At 39.3% G+C, this 23,569-nt stretch overlaps 1 protein-coding gene across 2 annotated transcripts; it reads left to right on the top strand.

Moving 5' to 3' along the window:
• Positions 1 to 132: 132 nt before the first annotated feature.
• Positions 133 to 22,560, top strand: LOC131371118 (paralemmin-1-like). Of its 2 annotated transcripts, none has more exons than XM_058418907.1 (8): positions 133 to 280; positions 8,016 to 8,073; positions 11,080 to 11,126; positions 12,289 to 12,369; positions 14,080 to 14,195; positions 15,527 to 15,656; positions 16,100 to 16,127; positions 18,732 to 22,560. In XM_058418907.1, exons 3-8 carry the CDS (start codon positions 11,082 to 11,084, stop codon positions 19,640 to 19,642), a joined length of 1,311 nt encoding a protein of 436 aa, XP_058274890.1. In that variant the 5' UTR covers positions 133 to 280; positions 8,016 to 8,073; positions 11,080 to 11,081; the 3' UTR covers positions 19,643 to 22,560. The 2 variants fall into 2 exon arrangements, with proteins under 2 accessions (XP_058274890.1, XP_058274883.1); XM_058418900.1 differs by lacking the exon at positions 133 to 280 and adding an exon at positions 4,209 to 4,351.
• The last annotated feature ends 1,009 nt before the right edge of the window (positions 22,561 to 23,569 follow it).

Here is a 23,569-nt window from a genome sequence, read left to right as displayed (position 1 = left end):
GAAAATGTCATTCTTAAAAACAGCAGATTTTGACAAAAGATCATGTGAGAAAAGGGAAAACAATGCACGCGCCTATTCTGAAAGTATAAGTGGGCGTGGCCTTTACACCGTCGCTCCTCTTAAAACCTAAGCACGCCTCTACCTCCCCTCATTCAGTTAAAGTGTTTTTAAAATTCATTTCGCTATAAGACTCGAGTTTATTTTAGCTTTTCGGCATACTTGCTACTGACTTGTTCACACTACCATCTCAAAACCTGGAGTTATAAATCGCACACTGCAGGTAAGAATATCTGTACTGCCTTAACGTTTCCTTAACTGTATGAGCGTCTTAATACTGGATTACTCAGTAAAATGCTGTCATCTGTGTTATAGTTCGTTGTAGTTAGGTTTTGTTGTGTAGTTCCACCTTATTAAAAGCTATTCTAATTGAAAAAGTTTCTAAAATACTAAACAGATATTCTAATATTTGCATTGCAAGCTCATGTTTAAGAGGAGTCAGATATCAGGTGTTCACCTCTCAGAAAGCTGGAGGTTGAGTATATTTCTGTTACAGAAGATAACACACTCCTGCTTTGCATAAAACAGACGTTAAATATAACCGACTCAGTGCTAATGAATAACAGAGCTGTTCAGGTGAAATGCCCCCTCTGTCACCCAGGGACAACTTACTGCATTTTACAAACACAAGACTCCATATTAGATTCATTTATGAACACACAGCTATGTCCCTAAATGCTTAATCTCATGTTATAATGCCACTGTGCTCACCCAGACTGGATTAAATGCTGCCATTTTCCAGGGCTGGCCTATAAGCAACTCAACAGACTGAATGCACTGAATCCCAACAAAATAGCTAAGAAATAGGTTTTTATGCACTGCAGATTTTGCGTAAGTATAATGAAACAATTAAAGGGAATGGTTATAATGATTTAGCCCAAGTTAACAAAATATACACCGACCAGGCATAACATTATGACCACCTGCCTAACATTGTGTTGGTCCTCCTTCTGCTGCCAAAACAGCCCGTCATGCACTGTGTATTCTGACACCTTTCTATCAGAACCAGCATTAATTTCTTCAGCAATTTGAGCAACAGTAGCTTGTCTGTTGGATCCGGATCAAACAGGCCAGCCTTCACTGACCACGTGCATCAATGAGCCTTGGCTGCCCATGACCCTCCCTGTTGTCGGTTCATCACTGTTCCTTCCTTGGACCACTTTTGATAGATACTGACCACTGCAGACCGGGAACACCCCACAAGAGCTGCAGTTTTGGAGATGCTCTGATCCAGATGTCTAGCCATCACAATTTGGCCCTTCTCAAACTCACTCAAATCCTTACGCTTGCCCATTTTTCCTGCTTCTAGCACATCGACTTTGAGGACAAAATGTTCACTTGTCTAATATATCCCACCCACTAACAGGTCCCATGATGAGGAGATAATCAGTGTTATTCACGTCACCTGTCAGTGGTCATAATGTTATGCCTGATCGTTGTATATATGGCATGTAAATTGAATGACAAATGGTTCCTGCTATGTTGTGCACTTTCTCATTAAGGCCTTACATGTCTGAATAAAGTGTGGAAATGCAGAATAAATACGTGAGCGTTCAGGATGATCAGGCCAAATTCTCCTGGTTGAACTCTAAAATTATTTAGCCTTATAACCTCCTTTTCACAGAATGTCTCCATTTGACTGTCAAATGGAAAAGAAATGGTGCTGTGCCATTAAATCATAACTGTGCAAGTGAAGTGCTGTTTAAACTGTAAAATTTGATATTACTGTTCAGAGATTTTTTTTAAATAGAACGAACAGTAAGGATGATTGTACAATGTAAGAATAGCGTATCAAGAGTGATTAATTCCCCAGTCGTATTTAGACTTATTTTACTTGTCAATAATAAATGAAACTCAGATCACTTTGGAGCACAGCATCATTTGCTGCTATCAGGGAATGCAATGGGATGTAATACTGTGTGAAGAGATGGTACATTTAAAAGCCAGAGGCAGTCTCAGTTCTAAGCTATATTAATGGAAATTGCATTAACTACATTGTGGATTTGTAAGGCTGATCATAAAAACATTATTTGTGGAAAAATACATTTTATAAATATTTTAGTATGTCCCTCTCTTTGGGTTTTGAAGATCATTCATGTTGGGCAGCTCTTCAGTGTTCGCTCTCAAGACCAGCCTTCTTTATTGCTAGGTTTTCTTAGTAATGAAGTTTATTATTGCATTCGGTTTCCTTGCTTATCCAAGAATCAACCCAGCAAACGGGAAGAATTCCCCATAATTGTGTGTGTGTGTGTGTAAATGTTAAAAACTTTCCACTGCATTTAAAAGTTTCAGAAGTGCTGTTTTTTTTTTTGCTCTTGCATATATATGTTGATCACCCACAAAGTGAATAATGAACAGAAAAGAGTGATGAGGGAAAAGCCCCATTATATACACTGACCAGGCATAACATTATGACCACCTGCAGAATAATGTATTGGTCCCTCTTTTGCTGCCAAAACAGCCCTGACCCATCATGCACTGTGTATTCTGACACCTTTCTATCAGAACCAGCATTAACTTCTTCAGCAATTTGAGCAACAGTAGCTCGTCTGCTGGATCGGATCACACGGTCCAGCCTTCACTGACCACGTACATCAGTGAGCCTTGGCCGCCCATGACCCTGTCGCCGGTTCACCACTGTTCCTTCCTTGGACCACTTTTGATAGATACTGACAACTGCAGACCAGGAACACCCCACAAGAGCTGCAGTTTTGGAGATGCTCTGATCCAGTCGTCTAGCCATCACAATTTGGTGCTTTCCCATTTTTCCTGCTTCTAACACATCAACCTTGAGGACTTTTACTTGCTGCCTAATATATCCCACCCACTAACAGGTGCCATGATGAGGAGATAATCAGTGTTATTCTCTTCACCTCCCAGTGCTCATAATGTTATGACTGATCGGTGTATAATAGATAAGTAATAATAATAATAAACATGCTCTAAATCTTTGGTCAGGTTAGGTTGAGACAGTTCTTTTGCGGCTCCTGGCTATATGAGCATGTTTTTGATAGAGCCTCCTAAAAGTGCTTCTGGAAGTCATTCTGTGTGAGGGAGTCTGCTAAATACTGTCAAATTAATAAAAGGAAGCATCTTATACTCAACATAATTGTAATAATGCTTGCAAATTATATGATTTGAAGTCAGTCAGGTTGAGATTTACATGAATTAGTCTTTTCTGTTTAAATTCACACATACTAAATAGCAGGATTAGGACATGAATATTTTTCCAAATTTCCAAGATTTTCATAAATGACAGATCTCTTGTATATAGTGTCAATATTACGTAGCATTGCCATGTCTCTGCTCAAATGTTGAGTTGCTATCTGTGTGAGGTTTTGTGGGGCTTTTGTTCTGACCATATGCCATTAGGTGGCTTGACTGCTGCAACTTACCCCTAGGAGTGAGTGTGTACGCACAGTGCCCTGAAATCCACTGGTGTCTCATCTCACCTCACTCCCAGTGTTCCCAGGATGGATCTCAAATCCACCACAACACTGAGAATGTTTGGCTCACGATGTGTCATTAATATGTGACTCATAACTGTCTTTGACAGCACATAGATGACTAGGCTGAGTCCGTTGAAAGATTAGCTGAAAGTTGTGTCATAGTTAAATCATTGTGCTGTCAGAACTCTGCTTCTAGCTTGTTTCTTACTTACATGTAAGTCTCAGGTGTACTATGTTTTCCACACAAACTGCTTCCATAATGTCACCACAGATTGCAATTTGACGTATTATAGTGTCAAGTACAAAAGTTTATATATCCTTGGGTCAAATAAAGACGTTAAATAACTTATAAACCCTTTGACTTTATAACTTATGATCTCTGTTGTATCCTCATCGTATAGTATTTAATGCTACAAAAAGGTGACTGACATTAAAATAGACTGAAAATTAGGCACATAGCATTCTCATCAGCTCACAGGATATATAGTGGGGTCAGGTTTATTCAGAAAGAATTAATGCCAAATAAAGTACTGAATACTTTCCAAACCCTTTGTATAAGAATGAGAATAGTATTGACATCTCATCGAATCTCTTGTACATGATGCTTGTTTAATTGAGCTAAACAAAAAATGTAATGGAAAAGCCAGGTTATGGTTCTGCTCTAGAAACTTTGACCCTCTGTAGAGCAATGACACAGTGGAAATGGCACATGTTCACTGTAAACACACTTACATAACAAAAACATCACACGGGAATGCAATATGTTTAAACTGAACACAGCTTAATGAGAACAGTAATGAGAAAGACTGGGGAAGGGGAACGAGACTAATTTTAAGACTCACAAGGTAAGACTGACACTGCACATTAGTACTAAAGCTTGAATGTAGTAGAATTGAATTTGATGCCGTGGAACTGCATTTATTTTACAGCTTTGTTGTAAGTAGTGTGGCAGGGCTATATGGAATGGGCTTGTACTGAAACAATAGTGTTGTCTTTTTGGTTGCCATTTGGTGCTGTCACGCTGAGCTGTGTCCACCTACAGCAGAAAAGGTGGCAACAATGCACATTAACGCCTGATGCATTCAAATGACTTGATCTAAAAATACATAAGACCCGCTTCACAGAAGAGTAATCCAGTAACCTTTCTCAGTGAAGGTTTAATACACTGAATTTGTATTAAATGTGTTTATTCGGATATTGTCACAAAGCAGCTTTACAGAAATATAAAGATGAAGTCTTTGAGGTTAGATTATCTGCAACAAAGACATTTTAAGGAACAACACAATGTCAAAATGTTAAAATATTTTACGTTTGTGCCAATAATTATTAGAATTCAAATTTTATATAGCAGTTGTTAACAAATCAGGCGTGTGTTGCAAGGTGCATTACTTTCCCTGCATATTTTTTTTGTATAACATTTTTTTCTAACCTTTTTGTATTTCTCTGTAACCTTGCTTAGTTTTCTGTGTGTCTGTGTGTGTGTTACTGCAAGGCAACGGAAAACGTGGTCAATGATTAAATAGAACAAAGTCAAACGTCATCCTGTGTCTGTTAACAAATATGAACTCCAGTACCCTACTGAAGGTCAAGCCAGTCTCCTAACGAATTGTAAAGGGTGGATTTGCTTTAGAAAAGCAATAGAAGACATGTACTGTGCAATGGTGTGCTGCAATGGCTACCACATACAACTTTATGGCAGATGGGGACTTATCACTGTTTATCAGTTCCTGGAGTTCAGAATCCTTGGAATCAGGCAGTGCGCTGCTTCCAGGTGATCACCACCAGCAGAAGAACTTCCATTTAAGGGTATACACGCTCATAGGGGGCCCTTATGTTCAGTAGTGTTTCCTTGATTGCTAAGGAAGATCCTCCAAAAGTAGACCAGATCTACTTGGCGAAGAAGCCACAAAAGTGTTCCAGGAACTAGTGGATACATCAGTGGAAATTATGGGGTTTTCTTTGGACATTTTGGGCAACAAGCCTGGCCTACTTGTGAAATTCTGTAGTGGACTAAAGGCATATAAAATTGGGGTAGTCAGTGCATGCACCAGGACATTCTGTCCCAGTGGACTGTCAGGCAAACTGGTCTGCCTGTGCCTCACCAAACCTCTCTGTGATCTTGGAACACATTGGAACACAGAACTGTAGAGTGGTTATCCTAAAGGGTATTTTGTGATTCTGAAACCTGCAGGTCCAAAGAGAAATCGCAGCACACAAATCAAAATCCAACATTTTATCTATAGCATTTGCAGTTTTTTTACTTTGCTGCTTTCTCAACTAAAGCAAAGGTCAGACAAATTGCAAATACAGTTTGCTTGGCAGAAAAGCCAATTCATTATTTGGGAATAGGACATAAGACTTGATTTACTTGCTCCTGGGAGTGTTGTTTTTTTTTTGTTTCACATTACCTTTTTCTAGTTTTTATGGATTTTCTTGTTAGTAAAGTTGGCACCTATCTAAGAAATACAGGCTTTCAGGTTGTAAATTTTCAGATGAACCTTGTCTGTTGCTAAATCACTGATTTTATCTAAAGTGTAATTCAGAATGTTTATTTGGGCTTCTCGTTCTGCTTGCTGAGCCTGGGTGTGTGTGTGTGTGTGTGACTACCAAGCTGTTTAGACTCAAGGGCTTTGGCAAGATTCAAATCTGAGCCAGCATAAAAAATTACCAGCCAAACATGCCATATCAGCATTGCCTCACGTATAGTGCAGGGGATTTTGGGATCAGACATTGTACCACTAAGTTGGACATAGCATGGTTATTTGTGGCTACACATGGCACAGATAATGGATAAAAATGTATATTATGTTTTGGGTAGCATTGTCACCTCACAGTTATTCAGTGTTGTGTGTAAATGGATGGCAGCATCTTGTCAGTAGGCTGCTGCAAAATTGCAGTGTGGTTGTAGGATGACATCCATGAGCCGCTGGAAAATTGCAAGAGCTCCATGTAACCTAAACCAGAGATCCCATTACTGCCATTGACCACTAAAGCTGCAGTCAAGTTTTGCATCAGAGCCTAGGGTCAGTCCCCTTTTGTGAGGTTGAGGGTCGGTTTGTGTGTGGTGCTGAGGCTTAACATCTTAAGCTCTATTCCTAATTGTAAAATCTAACCAAAAAATCGTATCATGATTCACTGACAACTGATTATGCCAATTCAGCTTTCAGAGCCCTGCCAGCAGTTATTTTTGGAAAAGTGGGAGAATCAGCAGTGGAGATGAAATGCTTTAATTGCTAAGACTGTTTCTTAGTAAGGCAAATGTAGTAGATAGTAGATCCTGCCCTCATTCAGATACTAGATGAAAATGAGGGTGGACAAAAGGGAGGACATGTTTGGAACAGTGCAACAGTGAGAGGTTGAATTACGGTAATATGTGTTCCCATAAGGGCTTTTTCTGTTAAGGTAATTACACAGAGTTGGGCATACAGAATCACAAATACTACAAACACACACACACACACACACACAAATACATACATTGCGACAATCACATGCATGCTGACAATCACTGAAGATAGAGAGAGTGAACACCTATCCACTATTTTGAGTCTATTCTGAGAGAAGGAGTTTTCTCTGAAATATGAGTTAGGGGATAAAGAAAAATTACCCAAGTGTGGCCTGCATATTTGTGCAGAATGGCAGCATCTGTACAGCTGACATGATGGAGTGGAAGAGGTGAAGAGATGTTTGCTCAGTGATTTGCATCTCCTCCTGGGCATTTCTCTTTCACTCTGTATTGCTCTCTCTCTCACACACACACACACGTCTGATATATTTTGCTGGATGGAGCATGTATGTGTGTACGTGTATGTCTATATATGTGTCTATGTGTGTATAATGCCAGCTGAGGGCCCACATATTGCTGAATCTAAGTCAGCTCACTAAAACAACTGTTCTGTTACCATTTGAGAAACTCACTACTATGTTTACACATGCACACCTGTCTATTTGTCCAGGAATTGTTCCATTATTTACGTTATTTGCATCACGTTAGTTTTCAAGTTAGTTGTGTTTAATGTGACTCGCAGTACCTTTATGAACAGCTCACCGGTAAGAGATGAAGCTGTAATATAAGGAATTTAACCGGAACTATGATTTGCTTGAATTATGTACTATGCCCACTTTCAAAATTTGACACTAGACATAAGTTATACAGTACATAATTGACTAGATTCACATAAGACAAAACATTAAGAGTGTAAATTTTAATGCAGTGCATAATATTTTACTAGCAGTCTTACACTAAATTCGCACTTTTTATAATTAAGCATGCTCTAAAATAATCTCCGCTGAGTTTCAGGATAAGAGCAAGCTCAGTGGGGGAAGGAGAGCGATGTTTAAAACCGGATGGCCTGAGGTCAAACTGGAGTGCCTCAAATCTCTTACAGCTGAATTATGTATTATATGTGTGCTGGCCTGGAAAAATTCACATGGTCAGATTGTGAAATGTTGTACTATATATTCCCAATCCAGTTTTGTTATTTTTGTCTCTCTTTTTTTTTTTTGCAGAATTCCATCACAGCAGCATCTGACCAGCTTTTTCACTGACCACACGTATAATACCCAGGTATAACATTTATTTTTCCAAAACAAGCATATTCTAAAATTCCATTTATTATATGTATGTTACAATTGCACAGTGCATCTATGTACTCAAGTAAACATGCTTTTGATAGCCCCCCCCTTCACACGTGGCTGAGTAAACCATTGTTTTAACCTTTGCTGTACATAACTTCATTGTACTCATAGTTGGGACCCATCAAGTCTACATGACTGAGAACTCTGTTCTGTGAATTTCGTGCGAGCTGTTTGTGCATGTGTGAAAAGGAAAATCAAGTCAGTGATGCTCAGAAACTGAGGAGAGAGAGAGAGATGAGAGAGATGAGAGAGAGAGAGAGAGAGAGAGAGAGAGAGAGAGAGAGAGAGAGAGATGAGAGAGAGAATAGTGTGAAAACTATTCCACATGTGAAAAAAGCCTCTCTTAGTACATTATTTGTTGTGCTGAGTAAAATCACAATTTTGTAATGCAGTAGTGTTTAGAACGCTATGATTAATTTACTTAAGCGTCAGCTCCCTCTCCCTAGGGTATGTGTGATTCTCCCTATTGCCTTTCAACAAAGATGCTGTATATCCTACATGCTGCAGTGTGGTCCATTCACTTATCACTCAAACTGAGGCAGTATTCTCATTTTCTCTCCACTTCTTTCAGTCTGCTTCTGCATTTCTTACTAAAATTAGCCTCTATTTGGTATTACGGCTTTTTTTAACAGGTTCACCCATTATGGTCGAATCGAATGAAGATCCAGGAGTTGCTATATGATAAATCAGATTCATGCTAGAGATGAGGCCATGAATAGATGTCTATATATGTCAGTGTCATGGTGGTTTTACTCTTGTTAAAAAGCTATCATAATAGAAAGAAATAGAATTATTTGTCACATATACATTACAGCACAGTAAAATTCTTTCTTCGCATATACCATCCTTGGAGGTTGGGGTCAGAGCACAGGGTCAGCCATGATACAGCACCCCTGGAGCAGAGAGGGTTAAGGGCCTTGCTCAAGGGCCCAACATTAGCACCTAGGCAGGGGCTTGAACCCCTGATCTTCCAGTCAATGACCCAGAGTCTTAACCGCTTGAGCCACTTCAGCTATCATAAAAGCTAATATAATATACTATATCAATATATAGTCTATTATTTCAGTAAAGAAATTTGCTGTTCAGTGGTGGTCAAAATAGCAGCATTTTGAAGCTTGATGGTTAAGCATTGTAGACAGACAAAATTGGCTTAATAGGAGATAATTCCTATATCCACAACAGTGTTTGTTAAAAGAAAATTGTACTCTAATCCATTTTCTCTAAATTATTACACACAGTTTATATAGCTTCTGCTATTATCTACATAAATTAGTGTAGTAGTTTTAACTAAAATAAATGTGACTATACCGTATGTACTGTATTGGCACTTATAGAGGGCAATGTGAATGATTGGCAGTGTAACTGTTTTATCTTTTAGCTGACGGTGATGGTTGGTTTATGATTCCCAGTGACCATACTTATGTAATAGAACCAGCATTAGCATTGCAGAGACTTCACACAGACCCCTTAGCTTTGTAGATCCTGAAAACATTTAGTGAAATATTGATTACATTTTCGCAACAACTAGTAGATTTGCATCCCTCAGTCATCCTGAGCTGTGACCTGCTGTTCAGGATACCATAATTATGTCACCCAGATATTATGGCAGTGTTGACTCAGTGGTTAAGATTTTGAGCGATGTGAAAGGTTTCACTTCAAATCCCTGGACTACTCCAGATAGCCATAGGGACCCTGAGCAAGACCCTTAACCCTCAACTAAGCTGTAAGTTGTTATGAATAAACAGATAAATTACATAATCCACACCTTTGTTTCAAAACATTAGGCATTGTCACTCCATTATTGCAGTGATTTGTAATACTCTGACTAACATAGTTGTGAGAAGACTCTGTCTGAGTCACCATGCTGTCACTTAGCACTGCCTCCAGTCATCAGGGACCACTGCATGTTTGCTTGCCTGGTCAAACAAACCACTGAACTTCAAGAAGGTTGTTGATGATATTGCTGATGATGTATGGAGCTAAAGACATTTAACTGTCCGAAGAGCAACCTTTTTGTGTTCTGTATAGTGCCACAAAGGTGTGCGCCATACTGAAGTGCCTTGTGTAGTGAGGCAAGATGTTTGTAAGAGGGTAAAAGCAATGGAGCAAACAGCAGCACGGGGTCCATTACAGTGACAGGCAGTACCCCTAGTATACACTGTGTCCTTGTTCCAACAGATTTTGATGGATGCTTTGCCATGACGATTAGCTATTGAATGCAAACAATATGTGCATGTGCATTTCTGTTGATAGTCCTTTCAGTGATCTTTTTTTTTTCTTATCAATATTGAGCAGAACATACCATCACCAGTCATTTTACAGTTTTATGTGACTAAAACATGAGTTTGTACTTCATGTTTTGTACAACATAACACTTCATATTTTGCCTAGTTCCCAGAGAAAAAAAGAAAGATGAAGAAATTTTTGCTGTGAAAACACTAAATTATTCATGAAAGTGTGTTACACCATTCTGGCTGCTTCCATATAGGGGCTTTTCTCCCTGCACTTATTCTCTTTTACTCTCATTCTCTCCTAGTCATATTCTTTTCTCTTTTCTCTGTGCTTTTATGACCATAGCCCTCCTGTTGAGTGTCTTTTGTCAGAGACCCATTTGCCAGACTGTGGGGTTGTTTTTTTTTGTTTTTTTTTTAGGAAATCTGAGACGAAAATGCTCCTATCATTTCAGTGTGTTAGTGAAAATTGAGAATCGCCATGGCAACAGCTGTGTCAGTAAACCTAGAGTATAAAACAAGTGCTCTTATCAATTCAATCAGCGTTTGTCCGTTTAAGAGTATGTGAGCGAGTGTGTGCGTAGGAGCAGGTCTCTTCTCCGGAACGCATCAAAGTCTTCATTCATCAATGCTACAATTTCTACACTGTGTAACAGCTTTTTACACCACACTGAATGAAATGCTCTATTTGTTTTTCATTGCAGGAATGGATGAGGCAGAAAAGTACCAGCAGAGGCTGCAGGCCATTGCAGTAAGTAACAAAATCAAACACTTGAGTATCTTCAAATGCACCCTCAGAGCAGGTGCTGTTTTATAGCCCTCGATATACATGATCCTGATTCATTTATAATATAAAATATCCTGAATGTAAATCAAAATAAGCTACACTTACAAAATAATAATAATAATTTAAATTAAAAATAATAATTTCTTTATATATTTTACTGTTGCTCTATTTAACACGGGTTTTTATCAAACGATTCCAAATCAATTTAGTGTCGTAATAAAAGGTCATATATGTGAGTAAAATTGATAGCTCACTTATTTAATCAAGAAAATTTGTGTAAAACAGCAAAAAAAGGAATTAAAAAATCCAAATATAATGATGGAAAAGCAAAGATATCTATTTGCTGTAACTTGCCTGTTTACTGACACAACATCCATATTAACCAGTGGCGGGCCGTGCATTTCACACCGAGGCCTTCACTGGTGTCCTTCCTGTCCTTCCTCCCATCATTAAGATGCCATGATACTAATCAACCGTTGAATAGCAAAGTAAAAAAGAAATTAGGCTACAGTATTTCACACCTCACAAGGAATAGTCAATTTTATTACAGTCCGCCTTGAAAATGCATTTGTAAGGATGTCTGTGACCAAATCGATTTCTTCTCCTCTGTCAGCCATTGTGAGTTAAAATATATATATTTTATTTAGTTTGTGCGGTTCGCTGCCTCTGACTACTCCAATTATCCAATCAAAGGACGGGAAATTGCTGACATAATCATATGCCTGCTAGATGACCCCAGTGACGCCAACTCGAAATCTGATTGGTTAATGTAACAATTTCATTGCCACTTATTTTAAGCTAAAATAATTACACCTGCACTATTGATTCTGAAGGCCTTAAGCCAGATTTCTTTCACCCTGGCAACACATGATGTCAGCCACTGGCTGAAATATGATTGGATAAATACTCTTATCATAAATATACACTTCTGGAAGCAGTGTAACCAAGAGAAAAGCTATGAAATGTAGAGAATAGACTATTGGGAATAATTTAATACACATATAATAAAATATATTAAAATGCAAGTCGGTGATTCAGATCACTGCTGTTTAGGCCAGCAGAGAAGGCCTTGCTGGCCCTGACGGTCTGCCACTAATATTAACACCTGTCTTTTTGCCACTGTCAGGAGAAGAGGCGAATGAAGGAAGACGAGGAGAAAGTCAAGCGGGAGATGGAAGAAGAGTTGCTGAAAAATGCTCAAGACAAGGTCTAACAAACTCTCATGATCTGCTGAATTTGACTGGATGTGTTTTCCACTGTAATTCTGACATTTAAAGGACAGGATCTTAGCAGTAGTGAAGGAAATTTTGAAATCATTTTATGAAAGCAACTTTTTTTTGAAGCCCCCAAAATTCTGTACTTAGATTTAATCAAAAGTTACAACGAACTTATCCATAAAGAAAGAGAAACCACTGCACATCATTTGCTACTCTCTAACTTAATTTTCAGATCCCCAAGGCAATGCAGCAGCTCTCTCTCTTTAACAACATGTTGTCCATTTATAGCATCAGCATGCTAAGCATGCTATCACACTGAGGAAGCGGTGATAAATTGGAAAAACTGAAAAAGTGAAGGAGCCCTCTGAGTTATGGCAGTCTCACATTGACTAAATGGGTGGCCTCCTGCACCGTGCCTTCTGTCAAGCATGTGTAGATACTTCTGCTTCTCTCTGTTCTGACTGTGTCTGCTTTTTGTGAAATGATGAGAGGGAAATAGACAGGTTAGAGAGACCACTGAGTTAAGCGCCTTGCAGTGACTGCTTTTTTTGCTTACTCAAATCACATATTCTATCCATATTTTAAGGCTTGCGAAATGATTTACAAATTCATGAATTTCATGAAATGAATTTACAGATTCATTTTAGCGTAACTTCATATGTATTCAATTAGTTCTGGTGCAGAACTGCCATCAGAAGTCACATAAATATATATGAATGGAGTCAAACTCTATATAATTAGATATGTAGCTGTTTCTCAAAGACTAGAGAATATACTTACAGAAACAGGACCATGAAAACACAGGAGCTATTGAAATAATTCTAGGACAAAGCTCTGGATCAGTCAGGTATCAAACAGGTATTGGAGATAAAGAAAAATCCCAAGTGTTGAACTTCCCAAAAAGCACAATTAAATCCATTAGATTACTGGGAGTATGCCAAAGGCTATGTTGGAGACATGGGTGTGTATGAACATGGAGAAATATCTGATGAGACCTAGACTGAACTTTTTTTGGTCTTGTCAAAATTATTTGGCAGAAACCCTACACTGTCCATCATCCTGAGTACACCAGGCCCACAGTGTAGCATAGTGTTGGTGTTTGTGCCACAGCATAGTGAAGCATTGTGTTATGGGGATGCTTTTCTTCAGTAGGGACTGAAAATACAGAGCAAACCTAGCGGAAATCATATTCTAGTGAAGTTTTCCAGTGAATACTTATGCAAGGTGCTATACCAGACGCATTTTACTGCTGTGCCCTGTAACATTTCGGTAGGGAAAAAAAACAAAGATTAGAAATATAGATGTATATAGACTTTTACAACACAACAGAAAATGTACTTTAAATAGCTGTTAAACAATTGTTACAAAGGTCTTCATTTATCTAAAATGTTTTGCCTCTTTTGCACAAACAACAAATTGAATTTAAAACAAAGAGAAGTGATAAAAAAATACATTATAAACTTATGTATGTATACTTTAGGTTACATTTCTGATTGATTTGAAACATCGAAACTAGAGCTAGACTGTTTTGCTTTGTTATGTGCCCATTCTGTTTGCACAATTACAGCCAGATGGTGTTTGGCTAAAGACTCCCAGATACCAGAATGGCCCATAAACAGTGTTATATGCAGAGTTTGTAGAGTGATTAATGAAATCAGCATTATGGCGTTCAGTGGACATGTGTTCTGTCTCTCTGATAGAGGAAGTATCTGAGAGAGCAGTGGCTGATGGAAGCAGATGCCCCCAGCACTCCTGAGGATCCTAAACTGCAGTCCGTGATTCCCGCTTCGCAGACAACAGAGCAGAGTGCAGAAGAGTAAGACTAAGATTAGTAAGACAGTCAAAGCCTACAGTTAACACCAGAATTACTGGCACCCTGCATGAAAATGAGCAGAAAACAAAAGTGAAATGCAATAATAATTCAAACTTGATCAAGCGCTAAATTAGTATATTTTAACAAAGTTTTTTTTTTTTCATATAAAATATAGGAAGGCACACATGGACTGCACTCTTTAGACCAAAGGTTTTTAATAGGGTTCAAATCTGGATATTAAGATGACCATTGCAAAATTGGAATTTTTTATGGGATTATTATCATTTGGAAAGCTCACTTAATGGCCAAGACTTAATCATCTGGCACAGGCAGTCAAGTTTTGAGTTATCTGGTGCATATCTGTGTGTATATGTTGCATAATTATGGATTTGCATAAAAGATAAAGCACCAGATACCAACTGTAAAGTGTACCAGGATGTGTAGCACATATTTTGGGTATCAAAATGTGGGTATCAGGTGCTTTACCATGCATGCAGGCCCCTTTAGTATCAAACAAACCAATGATGTCCATAACCATTAATATTTAATTTTGGTCCACAAATAGAATTGTCGTTGGAGGTGTGGGTTTCAGTTGAAATTCGTGAAAACAAAACATCATCCCCAAGACTCTCAGCACGATAGCAAACTACAAACCACATCACATGACTCGTTATATGATCCATACCACCATTGACTGGACATCTGAGAAGGCTTGCCTCAATGAATTGCAAATACAGCTATAAATAACAAAGACTTTCACACGATCATCTTGCCACAAGTACATTAGTTTCGCTGATCCTGTTTGCTCTGTTTTGTTGTTCCGGCTTTGAATCCGTTTGGTTATTGATTCTGTCCATATCCAGACTACTTTGTTTGCTGATCATCCGGCTTACCTGACTTGGGTCTGTTTGCCTTTACAACTCATGTATGTTTCAGTGAGCTCTGTATTTGACAGAATGACACTTGCACAGGAATGTTTTTTTTTTAGACAAACTGTGTGATAAATTTGACAAAAAATTTCAACTAACCTACTCTCCATTGCCACCACCATCTTTCTTATTGAATGTTCATGCGCCTCTTTCAGACATTCGACACTTTTCTGACATTTGAAAACCCAATTTGTACATCACGGTGGTTTTTAATTCTTTGTGTGTTTTTTATTACCTGAAAATTGATTTTAGATATCCTTAAGGGGTGTGTAATATGCTTGTAATGTTTTGAGAGAAACTACAATTAATTGGAAAAAGAAAAGTATAAATACAGCTTTATGTATATAATAAATATATTACACAGTTATTCAACATAAGGGCATTGTTGTAAAATTGTTGTGCCAGAACACAAAGCGCAGAGAGACAGAGGAAGAAAGAAGAGGAAAAGACTGAGGTCATAAATGACGAATCTTCACAGATTGGGGAGAATGAGCCTTCAATCCTTTCTGCAGACAACACAGAGAAGCCTACGCAGGTAGGAGGAAAATCCTTAAATATCGGCTTAACAATTACGTTTAGAACTATGAGCCTTGCAGTGTTACACACCGTTGCACCAGTCATCTTGGTGTTAAATGGCTGCAGTATGAAGCTGTGTGCAATAGTTCACTAGCACTTCTTCAGCACATAAAAGGAACTGCAACCTACCATCTTTATTACTATGCTGTTATAGTGCATAGAAACACATAGTTCAGCATCATTATAACATATTATTTCAGGAAGATCCACTAATAATTCAGCAGCATCCACTCATAAGCATTTTCTGAATTATGACAATTTCTCACTGATCCTCATGGTGTGTGTGTGTGTGTGTGTGTATGAAAAATAATAGTGCACAGTGCATAGTGCTCAGGTGATTGATAGGAGTAGTACAGGCATATTAATTATATTAATCAATGTGCTTTCTCTCTCTCTTTGTAGGCCTACCTGGAAGAGGACGAAAGAAATGGTTAGTACTATACCATTTCGATTTTTTATTCTTCTCATCTGTTTTTGTACATCCATTTGTTTTGTTAGTCCGTTGATCCACAAACAAAGGTAATAAGGCATGCAATAAATACTAAAAAAATTTAAAGGTAAAAAAGATAATAAGGTTTAAGGGTCTGTGCAAAAACAGTGTTTTCAACAAGTCCTGTGCAAATCAGTGTTTTAAAGAGTTCTGTGCAAACCAGAGTGTAAGGTGCATAGTGTACAGTTTGTAATACAGTTCAGGACAGTGAGTTATGTCAGCAGACTTTTTCCCCCTGAGTGGAATTAAAGAGTCACATGGCATGGGGGAGGAACAACCTCCTCAGTCTGTGAGTGGAGCAGGGCAGTGACAGCAAACCCCTCACTGAAGCTGCTCCTCTGTCTGGAGATGATGCTGTGCAGTAGATGCAGTGGATGGTCCATGATTGACAGGAGCCTGCTCAGCACCCGTCTCTCTGCCACTGATGTCAGGATGCCCAGTTCTTAGCCCACAATCGAGTCCGCCTTCCTCACCAGCTTGTCCAGACATGAGGCGTCCTTCTTCTTGATGCTGCCTCCCCAGCACACTACCGCAAAGAAGGCACTCGCCACAACAATTTGCATTTTTTTAATAAACACAACATATTTTCAGCTACATGGACTCTTCGTTTGTGTGTGTGTGTGTGTGTGTGTGTGTGGCTGCTCGCACTAAAATTTGAGGACAGGATTACAAACACGATACCCTTATTCTGAATTCACCAAGTGTAATGTGTTTATGCAAAATGATTAATTAAAGCACAGATGGTGTGCAGTTACATTTTTCTGCTTAATGGGGGCATTGATGATTTTGAATAAAGATGAATTAAAATAGTTTTTGGAAGAGACTGCATGCTGACTGATGCATGCCCGGACTAGTTTAGTGTTCATCAGCTTGCAGTGGAATTGTCAAAATTGTCAAAAAGAATTCTCTTAGTCTGACCCGTCACCTAGGACCTGTTTGCCTTGGGAGACCCTACCAGGAGCACTAGGCCCCCGACAACATGGCTCCTAGGATCATTCGGGTACTCAAACCCCTCTACCACAATAAGGTGCCAGTTCAAGGAGGGGACTAAGAGTGGTTCAAATCCCCTCATGAATAGAAGAAAATCAAGAACCGTTACATCGCCCGGATTGGCATTACCGGGGCCCCACCCTGGAGCCAGGCCCGGGGTTAGGGCACGCAGGCTCTTGGGACAAGGAATGTCACCTCACTGGGGGGGAGGAGCCTGAGCTGGTGGGGGAGGTTGAGCGGTACCGGTTAGAGATAGCTGGGCTCGGCTCCAGGCACAGCCTGGGCTCTGGAACCCAACTCCTTGAGAGAGGTTGGACCCTCTACTACTCTGGAGTGCCCCATGGTGAGAGGCGGCAGGCTGGGGTGGGCTTGCTTATAGCCCCCCAGCTCAGCCGCCATGTGTTAGAGTTTTCCCCGGTAAACGAGAGGGTTGTTTCCCTGCACCTTCGGGTCGGAGATAGGTGACTCACTGCTGTTTCAGCTTATGGGCTGGACAGCAGTGTGGAGTACCCAACCTTCTTGAAGACTCTGCGAGGGGTGCTGGAACGTGCTCCGACTGGAGACTCCGTAGTTGTACTGGGGGACTTTGACAGCAATGACAGTGATACCTGGAGGGGAGTGATTGGGAGGAACAGCTTCCCGATGTGAACTCAAGTGGTGTTCTGTTGTTGGACTTCTGTGCTAGTCATGGTTAGGCCGGAGGTCGATGATTGACCTTGTGGTCATGTCATCTGACCTTCAGCCGCTGAGTGGCTGAGTGGTCCATGTTCTCCTCCTCCATTGTTGACGCAGCCATCCGGAACTGTGGTCATGGCGGAAATCCCCAAACCTAGTGGTGGACACTGGAAGTAAGGGATGCAGTCAAGTTGGAGAAGGAGTCCCATCGAGCCTGGTTGGCTCGTGGGACCCTGGAGGCAGCTGGGAATGCCTCGGAATTACCCCGGAAGAGCTGGAGGAAGTGTCTAGGGAGAGGGGAGTCTGGGCATCCCTGCTTAGACTGCTGCCCCTGTGACCTGGCTCCAGATAAGTGGAAGACAATGAATGAATGAACGAATGTTAAAGAGTTGTTGTTGTTTTCATTCACAATATTATTATTGATAATAATGACAATAAAATTAATATTAATAATAATATAATAATAACAAATAATAATGTTATTTTTTCAAATAATAAACATTTTTGGAAAATACTAAATAAAATAGATTTGTGTGAATGGCTACAAAACTAACGAAACATCAGAGGACATTTGGTATTATACTGTATTTGGTAGTAAAATAATGAAGTACAGTTTTCTGTAAGTGTAAATGTTCTTTATGAGAGAAAACATCCGTTAGAATGCCAAGAGTGTTCAAAGTTGTTATTAAAGCTAATTTGTATAATCTGAATCAGCTTCTTTGTCGCTTTAGAACTTCATATGTAATGTTTGGTAGCATTTAATTAGATGAATTTATTATCACAGAAAATTGTTTGAATACTCAAAATCCTTCTGTGGCTAAATGTTCAGTTTTATATCATCACTACTTGATTAATAAGGATTTCACTATATCATTGCAGTGCTTGAGGTGTTGGCGGTTGAAGCGGAGGGAAACCCAGTTTCAGAAGCAGCACGGGAGGATACAGAGGAAAAGAGAAAAGCAAAAACCGAAGAGCATGAGACCGATCAGTCAGCAATGGATACAGTAGAACCTGTTGATCTACCCTGCCAATCATTAGAGCAAATTAAGACACCAGATGAGACCCATTTTTCTTTAGCTGATATAAAAACTGAGCTAAATATGGCAGAAAACAATGATGAGGAGGAAGAATGGGAGATGGTGAATTCTTGTCCAGATGAAGATCTAGATCTGGTGCTAACATCTGACTTGATACAAGCTCAGTCTGACTCTGGTTTGGATCAAACAAGTGATGAAGAAGTTCTGAAGGTAGAGCAGGTCTTCATCATGGACGAAGAAGAGGACCTAGAGGTCAGTGCATCTGAGGTGCTGAGCCTTGTTGTGGCTGAGAAGAAGTCCGATCTTGAAGACACATCCTGTGAAAAACCTCCTGAGTGTGCATTACGGAATCTTTTTTTGGTAAAGGCGGCACATGCAGGCACATCTGCCCCTTTGAAGGAGCTGAGTAATGTGTCAGGTGTCATTTCTGAAGAGTCTTCAGTATTTTCAGTAGAACGTCAACAGAATATGCCACACTTTCCAGCACATAAAACACATGCTGTAGAAGAAAGCAGGATAGTAAAAGGGGAATGGAAAGAGGCATCAGGTGATGAAGATGAAGTGCACCAATATATTCCAACAGATAGACAAAGAGAGAAATCACCATCCTTGAAGCAGAGGGAAATGGTTGCACACACCACTGAGCAAGAGTCAGAAATACAAACACTGGTGCCTCCCAGTGGAGCTCCAGCTAGTGCAGAAACAGTCACATCGACAAAAAGAAAGACTTGCCAGTGTTGCACTGTCATGTAAGCAAGCATTCAAGCAAATAGCTTTTTCTCTTTTGTTCTCTTTTTTTATTAGATTTCCCGGTTTTATTAGATTTCCCGGATTCAGTGTGTATTCTGAATTATAGCATGTGAATACAGTTTTCTTCCATCTTCAATAATAAATTTAAAGTATCACAGAAATATCTGAGAAATATCTGAGATGTGTGGCTTTACAGTTAGCGTTGTTGCCCCCTGCTGGACATACATTTGTATTGAAATATGAGTTCTAAAGGTGGCAAATAGGTTTATCCTTTATCATCATCGTCCTGGGGATCCACCGTAACCCTGACCATGTTAAAACACTTACTGAAGATGAATGAATTACAAATAGACTTATATTGCCGCATTATTTTTTTATGTCAAATCCCATCATTTCTATTTTAAATGAAGTTATTGATATAGGTATAAACACATATAAATGTCATATGTATATGATTTGGCATATCTGTGATTTAAAAATATATCTAATTGATTAGGATGTGAAGTATTCCAAAGCACATCTGTGCCTAATAATGTGTGTTACCAAACAAATATTAGTATTATGTAAAAGGCATTATGTAATGTCACATGAGATATAGAGAATATGTGCAGAATTGCCTTGATTATGTTATTGCTTGAGTGTTAAACTCTGAAAACTAAATAATTTTGGTGTTAATTGACCCTTTTTCTGTTATTACACATTGTGATGTTTTTTGTGGGCGGAGCTTAGGAGGGAGAAAGATTTTCCTGACAAGTGGTAGTTATCAAGTTTTGTTAGTTTGTTTTTAAACAATGACTGGTCAAATCAGAATTTATCTGACTACGTTAGGCCACTCACTGTCCAGGACCCGAGAATGTTATTTGCTAACTTTAACGGGCGGAACCAGATTGGCCGACATATACACGCTCACTCAATGGATGGACGATGTGACCGGGTGACCTCTGGTTCAGTGACCTGACATCTACACCTATCTGATAGAAAAACTGAGCGCTTCTGGTAACTGTAGAATGGGAGATGACACAAACAGTTTCCTTTGTTTAGCCTCCAATCGTTAGCTACCAGTTACAGTTGTGCTCATAAATTTACATACCCTGGCAGAATTTATGATTTCTTGGCTATTTTTCAGAGAATATGAACAATAACACAAAAACTTTTCTTTCACTCATGGTTGGTGGTTGGCTGAAGCTATTTATTGTCAAACAACTGTGTTTACTCTTTTTAAATCATAATGACAACAGAAACGACCGAAATGACCCTGGTCAAAAGTTTACATACCCTGGTGATTTTGGCCTGATAACATGCACACAAGTTGACACAAACGGGTTTGAATGGCTATTAAACGTAACCATCCTCACTTGTGATTTGTTTGCTTGTAATTAGTGTGTGTGTATAAAAGGTCAGTGAGTTTCTGGACTCCTGACAGACCCTTGCATCTTTCATCCAGTGCTGCACTGATGTTTCTGGATTCTGAGTCATGGGGAAAGCAAAAGAATTGTCAAAGGATCTGCGGGAAAAGGCAGTTGAACTGTATAAAACAGGAAAGGGATATAAAAAGATATCCAAGGAATTGAGAATGCCAATCAGCAGTGTTCAAACTCTAATAAAGAAGTGGAAAATGAGGGGTTCTGTTGAAACCAAACCACGGTCAGGTAGACCAACTAAAATTTCAGCCACGACTGCCAGGAACATTGTTCGGGATGCAAAGAAAAACCCACAAATAACTTCAGGTGAAATACAGGACTCTCTGAAAACATGTGGTGTGGCTGTTTCAAGATGCACAATAAGGAGGCACTTGAAGAAAGATGGGCTGCGTGGTCGAGTTGCCAGCGCAAATGCCACAAAGTATCCCGCTTACAATACGCCAAACAGCACAGAGACAAGCCTCAAACCTTCTGGCACAAAGTCATTTGGAGTGATGAGACTGAACTTTTTGGCCACAACCATAAACGTTGCATTTGGAGAGGAGTCAACAAGGCCTATGATGAAAGGTACACCATTCCTACTGTGAAACACGGAGGTGGATCGCTGATGTTTTGGGGATGTGTGAGCTACAAAGGCACAGGAAATTTGGTCAAAATTGATGGCAAGATGAATGCAGTATGTTATCGAAAAACACTGGAGGAAAATTTGCACTCATCAGCCCGGAAGCTGTGCATGGGACGTACTTGGACATTCCAACATGACAATGATCCAGAACACAAGGCCAAGTCGACCTCTCATTGGCTACAGCAGAATAAAGTGAAGGTTCTGGAGTGGCCATCTCAGTCTTCTGACCTTAATATCATTGAGCCACTCTGGGGATTTCTCAAACGTGCAGTTCATGCAAGACAGCCCAAGAATTTATAGGAACTGGAGGCTTTTTGCCAAGAAGAATGGGCAGCTTTACCATCTGAGAAGATAAAGAGCCTCATCCACAACTACCACAAAAGACTTCAAGCTGTCATTGATGTTAAAGGGGGCAATACACGGTATTAAGCACTGGGGTATGTAAACTTTTGATCAGGGTCATTTGGGTCGTTTCTGTTGTCATTATGATTTAAAAAGAGTAAACACAGTTGATTGATAATAAATGGCTTCAGCCAAACACTAACCATGAGTGAAAGAAAAGTTTTTGTGTTATCATTTATATTCTCTGAAAAATGGCCAAGAAATCATAAATTCTGCCAGGGTATGTAAAACTTATGAGCACAACTGTAGCTAACTTAAAACGTTAGCATGACATGAGAAATCATTTAACTTGTTCCCCAATTTTTGATTAGGTGCCATGCAAAAGAAATATTTTTACTTAGCCAAACCATAAACCATACCAAAAGCAATAGTTTCTTTAACCTAATCTGATATGAAGTATGTGCTGCAAATGTGAGCATTCATTTTATTGCGGTTAATCTCGTCGTTTTTTTTGTCTGGCAGTGGCAGCACCATCAATTCTGGCACACAACAAGATGACATTTGCATTCCTTTTGTAACCGACTCCGTACTGGTTTGTTTTGGCCTCCTTCAGTTTTCCCTTTGTTTTGCCTCCAGCTAGCGCTTTGATGTAATCGTGACGTCGCCCCATAAAGGGTCTGTATGGTTAATTATGACACATTATCACTTAAACCAAAATCATCTTGATTGTTACAGTTTATAATTTTCTCTGTCCTCTTTATCTCTGTATGAAAAAGCTGTTTTTATTGTCACAACAATGGAGAATATAAATTTCTTGTTTTATTTATAAGCAGTTATTTTTATTGATAAAAATCAATGCTAAATGAATACAATGCATATAGCAGGCCAAAAAAATGGTAGCAGTTGTAGGTCATTGGCACAGACCTTGGACTACTGATGGGCATGTTAGTGGCAAGCTGCCACTGCTGGGCACTTGAAGGAGAAGTTCACTTCCAGAACAAAACTTTACACAGTGACACAAAATTATATGTACCTTTTTGTTAGTAAAAAGCATTTGACTTATTTGCATTTTCTTGGGTTTTGCACGTTCGCTTTGTAAACACTGGGTCTGTAGTTCCGCCGGACTCAGTTTAATGTATTTTAGGACATTAACAGCTGGTTATTTTTGGATTTATTTGTAATAAATGAGGATATACAAACAAGAATTAGGTAGTGGACTCAAAATATTGGACCACATAGCATGAAGAATCTCTTCTGAACACTTAATAATTGATCCAAGTGGGAAATATGCCATGACCATAAGGAGAAACCCTTGATTTTTAGCATGCTTAACACAAACCGGAGACATCTGTCCTGTTTCTGATTTGGCAGAAGCTAAGCACACAGGAATTGTGGCTAATGGTTGTGGATGAAAAATTACTTCTAACCAGCGAGGAGAATGAAAATCACTTGGATGCCTTCTGGTGCATGTGCTAACACATAACATGACCCTCCAAAAAATTAAGTGATGTGTGACATCTGTTTTTCATTAATACTGTTGTT

This window comes from Hemibagrus wyckioides, linkage group LG02 (genome assembly GCF_019097595.1).
Source record: "Hemibagrus wyckioides isolate EC202008001 linkage group LG02, SWU_Hwy_1.0, whole genome shotgun sequence".
NCBI classification, from domain to species: domain Eukaryota; kingdom Metazoa; phylum Chordata; class Actinopteri; order Siluriformes; family Bagridae; genus Hemibagrus; species Hemibagrus wyckioides.
Note: the sequence above shows the minus strand (reverse complement) of the source record. Positions and strands in the feature narration are given on the sequence as shown.

Bases quoted from the DNA above. Each gene is read 5' to 3' on its own strand.
- LOC131371118 (XM_058418907.1), top strand. From the start codon at position 11,082: ATGGATGAGGCAGAAAAGTACCAGCAGAGGCTGCAGGCCATTGCA. The intron at 12,370-14,079 runs GTCTAACAAACT...TCTCTCTGATAG, and splicing joins TGAAAAATGCTCAAGACAAG to AGGAAGTATCTGAGAGAGCA. The intron at 16,128-18,731 runs GTTAGTACTATA...ATATCATTGCAG, and splicing joins GGAAGAGGACGAAAGAAATG to TGCTTGAGGTGTTGGCGGTT.